Source organism: Leuresthes tenuis, unplaced genomic scaffold, assembly GCF_036924035.1.
Source record: "Leuresthes tenuis unplaced genomic scaffold, fLeuTen1.0.hap1 SCAF_12, whole genome shotgun sequence".
NCBI lineage: Eukaryota > Metazoa > Chordata > Actinopteri > Atheriniformes > Atherinopsidae > Leuresthes > Leuresthes tenuis.
In genome coordinates this window covers 20,847,410-20,861,152 of record NW_027325366.1, presented here as the reverse complement: position 1 = coordinate 20,861,152, position 13,743 = coordinate 20,847,410, and the positions used below count along the sequence as shown (strand labels likewise).

The following is a 13,743-nucleotide window of genomic DNA, read 5'->3' as shown; positions in this document are numbered from 1 at the left end:
GCGTGGTTCCACTGCAACGTGGCAACTCTCTTAACATCAATGACCTCAGATAAGAGGCGGTTACCATGTGGGGAGGAATGAGTGCACAAATAGAACATTTGCACAGAGAGTAAAACGGTGTCAATCCATTTATTCTAGCATGTAGAATGACCTACTAATGACATAGTTGTAATGCAAGAAATCCTCACACAAACACACACATTCACAAATACACACATTCACACACACACACAGGAAACCAGAGCCATAGCCTGACTATAAATCGCACAGTGCTGACTCTGGCTGCCAGCAGATGAACAAGAATGAAATAAAGGAAATTCCTTTTTGCTGCTGGCAGGAATGGTCATGCACAGAGCTGCAGTTACATTATTTAGCCTTCAAATCTCGAGGGTTGATCGCGTGAAAAATTTTCCACGCCGTAATTTATTTCCTCCCGATGTTGCTTCTTTATTTATGAAAAACAGCTGGCCTGGAATAGCGTGGGTCGAGGAGCGTTCGCAATATGCACGCATGCACAGGCCTTTATCGTTTTAAAGCTCACGAGGAGCCCGAGCTTTTACGCAGAGAAGCCTCACAGCATTTGTTCGTTATCGTCGTTTTTATTCCCATTATTTCCCTTTATTTCCCCTTTATTTATTTGTCTAATAGGCTTATTTATTTATGGCTTAATCAGGTGACGTTTAACAAAGAGTTTCTTCATGTAGGCCTCACTGTGGAAAGACAAAATAGGAAAGAAACGTTGCATTTTGTCCTCGTTACTCTGGAGAAAAACTTTCAATTCAACGCAAAATCTTTGACCGAATCTCGTGTTTTCTTTCTCTTTTTTGGACTGAATTTTTAGGTTACAAAAAAAGAAGAAATTCTTATCAATCATCCGTCCACATCACTGCATCTTTAGCTTTATTTGCTACGAAAATGAATTCGTCCCATCCACTCACTTAATCTATTTTCCGCGGTTTGCTTTGTGGTGAAACTGCAGCACTGTAACACGGACAGCTCTTTTGCTCTTTAGAATAGCACATATGATGGTTGAGTTAAAGAGACCAGAAACTGTGGGGGAAGCTCTCTCTTAGAGGACATGGAGGGGCTTCTGCTATTATGCGCAAAGATGGGGAGAACTGCAGCAGTCGAAATTCCTTTTTGTGAGAGGACAATTTACAACTTGGCAATAGACCTTTTTATGTGCCTCCATCGCCTGTCATTGGATGCCAGTGGTCATGTGTGAGAGGCAAACGTCTTCATGGCCCTTTTCCTGATTTCCCAGGCGATTTTTCCCCCCACTGCATTCTGCGTCTATGGTGGTAAACCAAATCACCACGGTCGGCTTTTCTTAAAAATCGCCAGTCATTCGTTTCACGAACGTTCTGTCTGATTGGCGCGTATTTGCGGCGTCGCGCCGTTTGTGCTCCTAAAGGACTGACAAGAGGAGGGTTTCAGCTTCATCCGTACTTTCATACACAGAGCAGCGCCGGCTCGTCGTAGCTTTTATCAAAATGCACTGCAAAGGTAAAGCTGAAAGGGTAAACATGGATTATCTCCTGGATCTAGGTAAGATTTTGCACCTGTACGTGCGTGTTTGAGAGAGCGTGCGTTTGTTTGTGTGTGTGTGTGTGAGAGAGAGATGTTTGACAGCTTCCTGTTTCATTAGTCATGTAAATTAGCAGCGAGGAAATGTCACTAAGGTAATTTGACGACTACACATGTTGCAAGGTGTGCTGAAATAAATAGTTTCGTGCTTAAACCACATGCGGTTAATGGTGTTAGTGATCTTTTTAAAAAAGCCTTTTCTTGTTTACTGTTGTTACAATGAGTGAAAGTTGTGCTGTGACAATGAAAAAAAGTGTTTTAGTTTGATAATATATGTCTCTTATCAAAGTTATTCTGCAAAAATATCTCTATTGTGTTGGAACGTATTTATTGTTTTTGCGTGGCAGCATTTCTGATCCAGATAATCGAATGCGCTGATTTTGAAATGTTTTAAATAAAACACTTTCAATTACGTTTTCAATTCCAAGCCTTTCCCCTGCTGCTTATTCAGAGTGTTCTGTGTCAAAACTTATGCCATTTGACTTTCCCTCGACCTAACAGAAAGTCTGACTTAATCTGGTGAAGCACACGTATTTGCAGCCTCCTTCTGCAGACACCAAATACTGCACAATAATCCACGCATGATGAAGGAGTAACTTCTATTCCACACAGTCGAAGTCTAGCAAAAAGAAGTTCAGTTCTCCGTAGCTGTTTTCAGCTGCTCGGAGATGGGGCCAACTGAACAAAGACAGTATTTCACTGGTGTCTGACAGGCAGCTGCGAAAGTATTTACAACCTTACTGCAATGCGGCAAAATGGATCCTGCACAGAGGACCTCTGGAAGCCTGGGAAAATTAGAAAGCCTCTTTCTTTTTGTTCTCTCCGACAATTCACGCACTGTGTGATTTAGAGAAAAATACCAATTTAGAAAACGTGAAGCACACATTTGACCAGATAGTTTGAATGGATAATGGTTTCCCCCTTTTGCTCAAACTCCTCTCAGACGTGCACTCCAGGTGTTTGCTAGGCTTTAACATCAGTGTGAGATATAGCGAGACTTTTCCTTCACAAATATTCCCCATCTATCGACTTACTCTAAAGCTGAGATGCTGCCGTATTATTTCTTCTTTAGATCTTATTTTGTCATCCAGTTGGATGGAAATAGTCATCTTGCAGTATAAGTGACCACCAGTTTAATCCTTTTTTTGATAAGATCTTCACAGCAAAGCATGTCCAACCCTTAAATTACGCTTAGTTTCATATTTGGACAACAAATGCTGTTACAGGCTAGAGGTCAAGTATTTTCCAATAGACTAAATCTACAGATTCAATGTAATTTCATATTTCCTATTATAAAAGCTGCTAAAACCTTCTAAGTCAGGCCTTAAATCACCTTCCATATGAAAGCCACTTGCTCCAAGGAGTGGATAGAACTGAACAAATTCATTAGATTATAGTTTTCCATTGGCAAAAGGGTAGTTTCTTCTCATCTCTCGTACATTTCCATCATAAAACGTACTAAGTATCGTATTTGTGTAGAATATTGTTTTTTTTTTTTTTTTGGTATGAGGGAAAACCGGAAGGCCGTTTAAAAAGCCAGCAGAAGGCGCTGTTGCCCAACAGTCTGCCCCTCAGCTCCCGCTCAGCAATCCTTTACAAGCACACTGATTGGCTGAGACAGGAGTCACGTGATCCAGTTTATTTCTGAGAGCGTTTTTTCCCCTTTAGCGTGGCATGCTCAAATCCAGAATACAGCAGAGCTTGTTATCAGATGGGCCCATTCATAAAGATTGTCCGGTTGCTGCGCAGAGTTCTGTGTGGGACGTTTATGTTTTCAAGAGCTCTACAAACCCACGCGTGTCACATTTAGCCCAGCAAACATTGTCCTTTCTTATTCGTATGCAAATACTGTTGGCGTTTTGTTACAGCACACAGCTTTTATTAAAGATGCTGAGCAAACAATTCCGGCGTCCCGCGCAGATAACCGTTAACTGACTGTGTGTGTCGTGATGATAAGGCAAATAAGACAGAGTTATAGTTAAAGTTTAAAGGTTAAAACTGCAGGTAAGTTGTTAAATCAATAAAATCATGCTAAGAAACAGCAGGAACTATCTGCACCTGGCAGGCCAATGCAGTGCTGTACCTCATGTCTGCTCCAGGGAAACAACATTTTATGAGTACATACATGTAAAAAAAAAATCTGAAAGTGTCTGATTTGACACCCTCCCACATAGTAGCAGCCACCCAAACCTCAACAGTGTCAGCTCTCAGCAGTTTGGTCTTAAAAAGGAGAGGAGGAGCGAAAATGCGCTGGACTCTGGGATTGGCCTGCACGAGCGAATGACATCAGTCTTACTGTGGCAGGTTCACTGGGGAGAGAAATGTATTTGGGCGCAAATCACTGCTGCCTGCCTAACATTTTACATTTTAGAGGCAAAAATGATTAAATCAGCCCAGCCCAATAAAGAATGAAAGAAGCCCGAAATGAATGGGCGAAATAACAAGAAAACAGCCCACGTGGCTGGCCTGTTAACATGTATGGTGAGAGAATCTAGACTTTGTTTTCAAGGCTGCAAATAAAAAAAGAAGTGTAAACTTTTTTTTTTCTTTCTGCACGTGAGTTCACAACAGCCAGCCAGCTTCCTCCTTTCCACGACTTTTCCTCTGAGCACATTAGTGTAATCGGCATTATTGAGTAAGTGCAACTTTGAGGATTATTTATGGACCCGCGCGGCGTTGTGAATGGCTGCGAGGAAGCACGTGACGCCATTAAAGTTTGTTTTATGGCCTGCGACTTGACAAGCCAAAATATAATTCTCATTGTGTATTAGTTAGACCTTCCAGATGGGGCTGGAAAAGCGCTTCAATTGACAGGGAGCTCCGCCGGACTGACTTTTCTTCCACCATGGACGCGTTTGTTGCCCGATGCGCCATGTGTTGCGGTCTCTGTGGTAAGCTGTGTTTTTTTTTATCGTGCTCGTGCTGTAGGGGCGTGTGATGTCACATGCGTAGTACTCAGGCTAAACTGTTTCCTGCCTGTAAAAGCGGCAACAGTGCAGCGCTTTAGGCAAACACACGCCGCTGTGAGGAAGCAGCGTTTCACCTTATTATTGTGCGAGATTTGGGCAAAATTAACCTGTTGTTGTCTGTGGGGAGCAATCCGAAGGATTATATATCACAGTTCTGATTTAGCAAAAAAAAATCCGCTGTTCTCCTTTGATTCTAATTGTTTTCAGAATTTTGCTTCCGTCCGGCTTCAGATTTATCAACACCGAAATCTAAAAGCCTCTGAAGTTACAACAAGTAGATCTTTGTTCTCTCTCTCACAGTGCAGCAGGCCTATTCCACTGCAGGCCCTAAATGTTTTCTAAATTCTTCAGACATAGGTTAAGATCCTGTTTAACAATGATACAATATTAATTATAAAGTTTCAAATCGACTAAATATTAATTTTCGATTAATCCTTTAAGATGACCGAAAATGACAGCAAAAAGATTTGTGAATTCATTGATTTGTGATTTGCTGGTTTGTGCTATCAAACATTATTTGGCCACTTTCTGCCCTCACCCCAAAAAAAAAGCCTTGAAATAAAATGAGAAGTGATTCCGGCCAGACGAGTTGGCCTTTGGTTTAACACGAGCTGCCAGGAAACGCTGACTTTATCGTTTCTTTGTTGTGAATCTGGCGGCTTTGACCCGTCTGAAGTCCTGGCAGGGTAAGGTGAAAGACAGGTCAGGTCGTCTAATAAATATTGAAATGCGAAGTGCAAGGACGAATTTCCCCGCCCAGATGACACTGTCCATGTTTTAGCTGCTGCCATAACTAATATTAAGAGCTTTTGCTGAAATTTCTGCGGATGAGAGGTCTTGGCCTATTTCTGCATTTTCTTCTATATAAAAAAAAGGGGGTTTCGCATAATTTTGCTTGTTTTATTCTCATTGCTGTATAACTTTGAAATTCCCACTGCATTTGGAGCTGAAAACGTTGCCAGTGACGACAGGATTCTAAACCCTGCATAGCGCCAGGAAACGATGAGTTTGCAAACTTTTCTTATTTTCTTTTATTCTGTGTGTTTTTTTATTCCTCTCGCTCCAGTAGAAAACTTGAGTTTGTGTTGCAGTCAAAGTCTTTTGTGGCTTTTTGTTTTTAATGTGGCATTTTTGGTCAAAATAATAAATGTTCCATGAATTCAAACCAAAAATGACAATAGAATTTAACCTGACAACGACTTGAGTGAAAGGATGATTCACTTGTTATACTTTTGTTAAAATCTCCCACAAAAGCTCGATATTTTGTCTTCATCCTGATGTTGATTTGTTCCATTTGCCCGTACTTGGTCGTTTATTGGAAAAGTCTTCAACCCGGCTCAGCTTTACAATTAATTTGTGAGGGAAATCTCGGCTCAGGCCTCGCGCTGACCGCCGTGTCGGGCTTGGTGAATGGATGACGAGGATTTGGTAAACTTTTGCTCCCTTTGAGCTGTCAGCAGGAGCAAAAAAAATTAAACTTTCCGATAGTTTGTAAATGATTCGGTTTGACCTTGGTGGCCTCCAGCCTCATCTTTCGACCAGTGGCGATAAGCGGCTCGACGCAGGCAGCCAGCGCTTATCTGCTCGAGAGCTTCAAGCGTCGCTGAGTTGTTTGACAAAAGGCTTCACGTGAAATCTGAGCAAAATAGAAAAAGTTGCTTGAATTTATTGGATACCGTGTTGAAGAGATTGGTTTTATTGCTGTGAACTTGGGGTTTAAGAGGAAGGAAAGGAAACCTACTGCACAGAAATCGTGTGTTGACGTCACTCTTGTCTTATGTCATTTTGTTGTCTGAGTTTGACAGAAATGCTCTGGGCAGGTTTGGCTTGAAGGCTTACTGTCAGTTTACGCTTAAGCTACTGGTTGACATGTTTTGCTTGAAATTACCAGCAGAAAGGCTATGGAAACTCTACGTTTTACCCTCGAAATGGAGAATGAATTAAACAAAATATAAAAGAATGCTATGGCTGTATAATCAGGGTACGGCTTCATAATAATGTCTTAAAAAAATACCCTTTTATGATGAGTATTTCTGAAGCACGCCTCTAATTTTATTTAAAGAAAGCCTAATTTCTTGGCTGAAATGCTGGACGGAGAATTTGCTCTGGTTGTGTGGCTAAAAGTGGACAGCGTCTCTTCCCGTCGTCTATATATACCCTGTAGAACCGAATTTGTGTGATGAAACCACAGTCACAGATTCGATTCTAGGGGAGTATATGGTCGATGAAAAAACTTCGATCTATTGACTTATTGCCATATTTATCAGGCTTGGGGGGGGGGGGGCTAATGTGCCATCAGCTGTTACAGTGACAGCCCTGCTTTATGTGTGAGAGTAAATCTGACAACACCACATTCCTCATGGAGGGGATTTGGTCGCGTAATAAAGGCTCATGATGCAAAGTGTTTCGAGTGAAAACAAACATTATCAAGGAGATAATAAGAAGGTGCTTTTCTGCTCAACTCAGTCAGTTGGGATGAAGATCCAAATGGATTTAGTTTAAAAAGAAGAAGAAGAAGGAGAAGAAGAAGAAGCCACAGCACACTCCAGCTGTGGCTTTTTGCTCCTGTGGGTCGTTTCTGTCTCTACATTATTGATTCCCTGAGGCTGCTGCTGCTGTTGCTGCTGGCCAATAGGCTCCTAGAGATAGTTTTTTCAAAAGGACGGGGGCAGATGAAGGGATGAGATTCGTGTAACTTTTGGATGACCCCTTCCTGACAAAGACAGTGTCCATCAATTGTCCCCAGTCATTATTCGCTGCTTTTATGCCAAGGGGCTTTTTGTATCTTTTGTTGGTTTCTCTGTTGAACACTGAGCCTTCAAGTTAGACCACAGAAACCAAAAATATTTCTGTATAAGTCTGGATAAAACATACACGATTACAAATCTCTATTTTCTGTTGGTGCACCATATACTTTAAATAATTTTGAAGTTAAATATTTAGGAAAGAAAGTCTTTTTTAAAATTTTTTTTACCACCTCACTTATTATTTTACACACGATTGTCTCAGTTTCTTTGTTAAATCCACCACGATCTAAACTTGGAGTATCTTAATTTAGTGGAAATGCATTCAGTTGTATGTTTACTCGTGTTTGGAGCAGCATCACCTCCATTGGCCAATCCGGTCACATGGTTCGCTAACTTTATTCAGTTGACACCAAGTAGGAGGGCTCTATGGAGGGAGGAAAAAAAGACAACTCGAGAAAAATTAGTATTTTCTACCTTCAGAAATTAATGGCCATGAGTTCGTATATGGTGAACTCTAAGTATGTGGATCCCAAATTTCCTCCCTGCGAGGAATATTCACAAAATAACTACATACCTGAGCAGGGCTCGGACTACTTCAGTCCATCGCAGGACACAGACTTTCAGCATCCAGGAATCTACCCACGGTCAAACTACACGGAGCAACCCTTCAGCTGCACCACTGTGCCGGACTCCACAGTGCAGCCACGGGGTCATGTGCACGAGAGATCCAGCCGTCCGAGCCATTTTAGCGCACAGACTGAACAGGGGCCCCCGGTCCAAGTGGCCGGACCTCGGACTTGTGGACAACAGCAAAACACAAAGAGCCAAAATGGGATACAAGCCAAGCAGCCTGCAGTAGTTTACCCCTGGATGAAGAAAGTTCACGTAACTACTGGTAAGATTCCCCCCTTTTCGTTTCCTTATGGACCACCTGAGTCTCGTAGTTAAGAAGTCATTCACTGTAATATTTATAGGAGTCTTTGAGAGGCCTCGACAATTACACAAGTCATAAATTTTTATAGCTCAGGAAATAGGCCGCTAGGTAAGCGGCTGAAAGCTCCTGAAAGCACATATTGACCGGTGGTAATGCTTTTAAATCTGCAGCAAATCTGTTTAAATTCAGATAAAAATCATTAATGATTTCCTAAAGTCGCTTCCGTGTGATTTCCTTAAAGCTGCAGCGAGCAGGCTACACGGACGACCATTCTTGCATAGCTTTTTTCTTTTTTTTTTCTCCCCCCATGTATTATTTATTATTTTTTTCTTTCCGGTATGCTGCAGTTGGCCACATTTGGTAACTTTGCTGTTGTTGTTGTTTTTCCATCCTCCAGTGAACCCGGACTACACAGGATCAGAGCCCAAACGGTCCAGAACAGCTTACACTCGGCAGCAGGTTTTGGAGCTTGAGAAGGAGTTTCATTTTAACAGGTATCTGACCAGGCGGCGGCGGATTGAGATTGCCCACACTCTTTGTCTGTCCGAGAGGCAGATCAAAATCTGGTTTCAGAACAGGCGGATGAAATGGAAGAAAGATCACAAACTACCCAACACCAAGGGCAGATCCGCACCAGCGCCCAGCCATCTGCAAAACATTCAGAAGGATAACCAGACTGATATCACAGCGTTATAAGAAAGGAGGGTGGGGAGGGAGTCACATCTTTAGAATTTAAATGTACATAGAAAAGAAAAAAAAAAAGACTGAGGTTGCATCTGACTTTTGCATGGACTGATGTCGTTTTTAGCCTTTTTCTTTTTCTTTTTTTTTTTTTTAATTTAACAAAAGAATGACCCCAACAGTGTTGACTCAAGACTGAGTCACAAAATCAATCAGTCTTTTTCAACCGAGAGGATTGCAAAGCTTGTGTTTTCATTTCCTTACAAAGGCAGAAAGAAAATACTTTCCCCCCCCCCCTCCCTGTTTCGGACGTTCCTTATGAAATTTCGGCCGATTTAATGGATTTGAAAAAGAAAAAGAAAAAAAAAACTCCTCTCGTGTGGCTCTTTTTTAAAAAGAAAATTTGATCTCCTCATTCAAAACAGAAGGCCGCTCGTTAAAATCACACCTTTTGTTTTCTCTCGATTTTTCTTCTATCAAACGCACAACGAAAAAAGAAAAAAAAAGGTACTTGAAGGAAATATTATTTGCATATAGAGCACCGCCGAAACACTCCTCAGACTTCTTTCTTCAGTATTTCGAAATGTCCCGCTGAATGTTTCAGCAACACGTTTTTCTCCTGTGACTTGTATATTTTAACTTATTTTGTACAAAATAAAAAGCTCTGATTTTTCCTTTTCTCCTTAGTCTATATCATTCTCACACGTAAGACATTCCTGCGCGCATACTATTCCGAGTGCCCTTATAAATCTCTCCTGACATCTTTGTAAACAGTGTACATTTTCAGAGGCTCTCTCGTGCTATTTCAAACTAACGATCGTTTGTTCCCGCATGGCAACAAATTGACGCTGGATGTTTCTCCTCGAATATGACCAAAATCCCTGAATATTTAGGATATTATATTTTCTTTCTTACGTCGTTATTTATTTGTTCCAAAAAAAAAGAAACGTGTACATGTTTTCGTATAGCACAAAACCGAATTAAAAGTATTCGTTAAGCTTTTGTTCCTATTGAAAAATGTTTGAACACTTGTGCATTATTAGCATGGCTTTATTCGAAGTTTTAGTCTTAGTTAATATGGGAATCTTCTTTCTTTTTCTCTCTCTTTTTTTTTTTAAATACGCCAAGCTAACCGAGAGGTGGGCTTTCAGGTCACGTTTCAAGACAGATATTTCTTGTTTTAAACCGTCATTGTCCTCGGACAAAAAAAAAAAGCCCAGAAGCTCTCCCAGTATGAGGAGGTCTTCTTTTCTGAAGTCTTCGTGATGAGAGAGTTGAAAAGGTATTTCAACCGAAGGTCGACAAAAGCAGCAGTGGCAGGTTCATCCAGGGGACACATTTCAGCCGCGAGGACTGACCCCGACACCCCCTGACCCGCCGGACAAGCAGCATTTTCTCTCCCAGGCGCTATTCGCTTTAGTTTGGAGAGCTGTCCCACTCTCAAAAAAAGCTAAAGCTCATTCAAAGTAAGAGCCAGTAAATTCCACATTTTTAGCAGTATTTCCGTCAGGCGCAGCCCTCGAGGAGGCTCTGATTTGTGCATTTGTCTCTTCATGTCAATATGCAATCTTTTAGTTTTTGTTATTTTTGTACATGCTTTTTATCTTGTACGGTGCATTGAGATGTGAGAAGTATATTGGAAAAAAATAAAGATTTCTACTGATTATGCATTTAAATATTTGCAAAAACGTGCTGTCTTGGATATTTATTCCCTTCACTCTTGAAAAGAGTTGATTTTTGTTTATTTGACTTTTTTTCTTTTCTTTGTTGTTTATCTTTGTTTAAAGGACATTTATTTCACCCAAACCAGAGAGGTAAATATCGGTTTCTCTAATTGTTTGATTTTTTTTCTTTTTTTTTGTAACTTTATTGACTCGTTTTGTCGTTTGGTTTTCGCTTTACGAAAGGATCACCTTGGGTTAATAGAATGGTGTTGTGGTCACAGACATGTGGAGCCATTTGGACCTAAAGCTCTCTTTTTTAAAACAAAACAAAACAAAACAAAAAAAACATCCACAAATGGACCAAATGCGCATTTCATGGGCAGGATACAGCTACTGTTCTGAAAAAAATTCGCTCAGGCATTTGGAAACACGACTGTGTTATTGGTGCAGAATAAGTGAATACTATCATTGAAAGAAAGAAAAAAGATGAAGGATGAGCTAGTACTCTGCTGCGTATAAATTTTCACTCATTAACTCTTATCAATTGGAACGCACGCCGTGCGCAAAAACGCCCTTGCAGAAACTGCTCTGGACGTCTTTGTGAAAATTTTCATGGCGGAGTTTCTTGCGACATAATTGCTGCCTCACCCTTTATTGGGAAATTTCATCCTCAAATTAAGTTTACTGGCCTCATAAGATTCAAACTGCCAAGAAAAACTTTTTTTTCAGTTTCTCCAAAACCAGACAATGCCTCCTTTTTTGTCCTTATATGAGGAAATAAACCGTATCCCTCTTTCCACCTACATGATATAACCCTCTATTCTACCTTAGGGTGTAGTAATCACGTAATCCTCATATTTGACCAGTTGATATTGAATCCCCATGCCTCTGAAGCTCTGGCTTTATTGTGAATGACCCACTGCATATCTGACCTTCGACCCCCCACACTACAAAATCAGCTCTGATATAAACAAAGGCTACAAACAGACATGTGGAAAGACAATCTGCAGTCTTGCAGCTTCCATCCCCACTGACCACTGTCTGATTCCCCCAATGAGCGCACGTGCAACTATATGCATGGACGTGCTGATAAATGTTTATGAGTGAAATATAAACTGTGAAATGTGGCATGTGGGTTGCCAGAAAGTCAGACACGAAGTGATGGTACCAATCCACCATCCTGCCAAAAATGATCCGCACATAGATGCTAAGGAGAAGATGATGAGGGGGAGGGGGCAACTAACCAACCCACCTAATACACATTACTAGTCTTTAACATAGTTGTTGCTATAGTGTGTATATATATATTTCATTTTTATTTTTTTTATTTTGGAGCAACTCCGTATAAAAGCTGGGCTCAGAGCTCCTGCCATCATCGTGCGAATTAGAATACAGCCTACAGTATCATTTCTCACGTATCGGGGCAGAGCAGCCTACTACAGCGAGCAGCGTGTAGCCACACTGACCTACATGTCTGAACAGCAATAAATGGGAGCCAAAGGCAGTGCCATTTTCAATGACACTGCACCCAGTGCAGGAATACAACGTCGCTGCTCTCCATCCGGCCATATTTGATTTCCAGCTGTTTTCGCAGAAGCCTCTCCGAGCCAGACAACCCCCCCTAAGATATATTAAAGTGCGCTGTCTGCATTCAGAGATATAATCCAGAGACTATACCACTCCGCTCTCTATTCTTGACCACGTGATTGTCTAAATAATTAATGCAGCACGTCCCCCTAGAAACACGGCGTCGTCATTAATCGCAAGGACTCTATCAGACTTGAAAACTGAAGAGATCCCCCAAGAAAATAATATCCGATACTCGGCGCAACTGTAGCCCCGCACCGTAGCTGCACGTCTGAACCGATGGATGCTTGGGTAGGTAAATATTTCAGCATTTCTCATGTTGCCCTAGCTGGTAAATGACGATATCAAATGTCGTGATATTTGATAAATTGCTCCCTTTGATGTGTGCGCTCTGAGTGCAATTGTACAGACTGAGGCTAGTCGCTGTACGCATGTCTTCTTTTCATTACATTTATTTGCCATGTAGAAGAAATTTGCTGTTTGCCGTTTACGCATTTATCCTTGAATGAATGGACTGGTAGTAGTAATCGTAAAAATAACTTAATGGCACTGACATGTATTTATGGATGCTCGCTGTGTAGATTCGCTCTTCAAGAAACGTACCAGCTCAGTTTGCCCCCACCACGGGGCCCATTCATTCGTTATTTAGAGTCTAATTTGATATATATTTTTTTTTCTTCAGAATTTTGCACGAAAATGTAAAAAAAGAAAAAGAAAACAAAGGAATTTTGTTTTCACACTTAGCCTTAAGATTAGAAACTGGTGTCTTGTTTGCTTAGCACAAGTGAACATATCTTGTTTTGTAGTTTAACGGAACATTAGATTAATTTCTGGTTGTGCATCTTTCTTTTTTCTGTTGAGACAATTCTATTGTTTTATTGTTGAGGGGGGGTGGGGGGTGGGGGTGGGTGATTTGATTTTGATTCCTTAGAAGTGGTGGAAGTTTGGGCAGGCTCACAGTTCTGCCTCCTTGTAAATCATTCTCAGTAATCCTGAAAGGGTGTGAGGCTGTTGGGGGGCCGGGCGAAAACTGTAAATCTTTCACTTTTATTACCCTCTGAACATATGCTGCGACGCTACCAGTCCTGCAACCCTTTCTTGCTCTCAGCAAAGATAACTCACCACTGAACCAGCCGATGGTCTCTCCCTGCGGCTCCAACTCTCCCCCTTCAAATCGAGCCTGTTCTCTCAAAGCCCTTCTTTATTCATTTGTTATTAAACATCGCCGCTATACGATGAAGTATGAGATCAACGATGAAAACAATGGCTCTGTGACTCTTTGTTTTGCAGCATAGTGTAAAGACAGACACAACAAACGCAAGATGATAATGCGCTTTATTTGAATACAATCCACGGCCAGCTGCAAGAAAAACTCACATGTCATTTATTTCATAAATCATTTTTTTAAATGCACATGCTACATCAGTGCTATTCTTTTGTCAATCAGGACAGCCACAAAAAGGCTGATTTACAATGTCATGCTAAAAAATGTATGTGTGTGGTGCGTAAAGGGCCAACTTTACTCGTTTTTATCAAAATATTCTACGCAGAAACGAGGTGAAGATCATCAAACT

General features: G+C 41.1%; 1 protein-coding gene across 1 annotated transcript; it reads left to right on the top strand.

Moving 5' to 3' along the window:
* The first annotated feature begins 7,577 nt into the window (after window positions 1-7,577).
* hoxd4a (homeobox D4a) lies at window positions 7,578-10,594 on the top strand. The gene is made up of 2 exons (XM_072397023.1): window positions 7,578-8,198; window positions 8,635-10,594. The coding sequence occupies exons 1-2, from the start codon at window positions 7,730-7,732 to the stop codon at window positions 8,931-8,933; spliced, it is 768 nt and encodes a 255-aa protein (XP_072253124.1). The 5' UTR covers window positions 7,578-7,729; the 3' UTR covers window positions 8,934-10,594.
* Window positions 10,595-13,743: the final 3,149 nt, after the last annotated feature.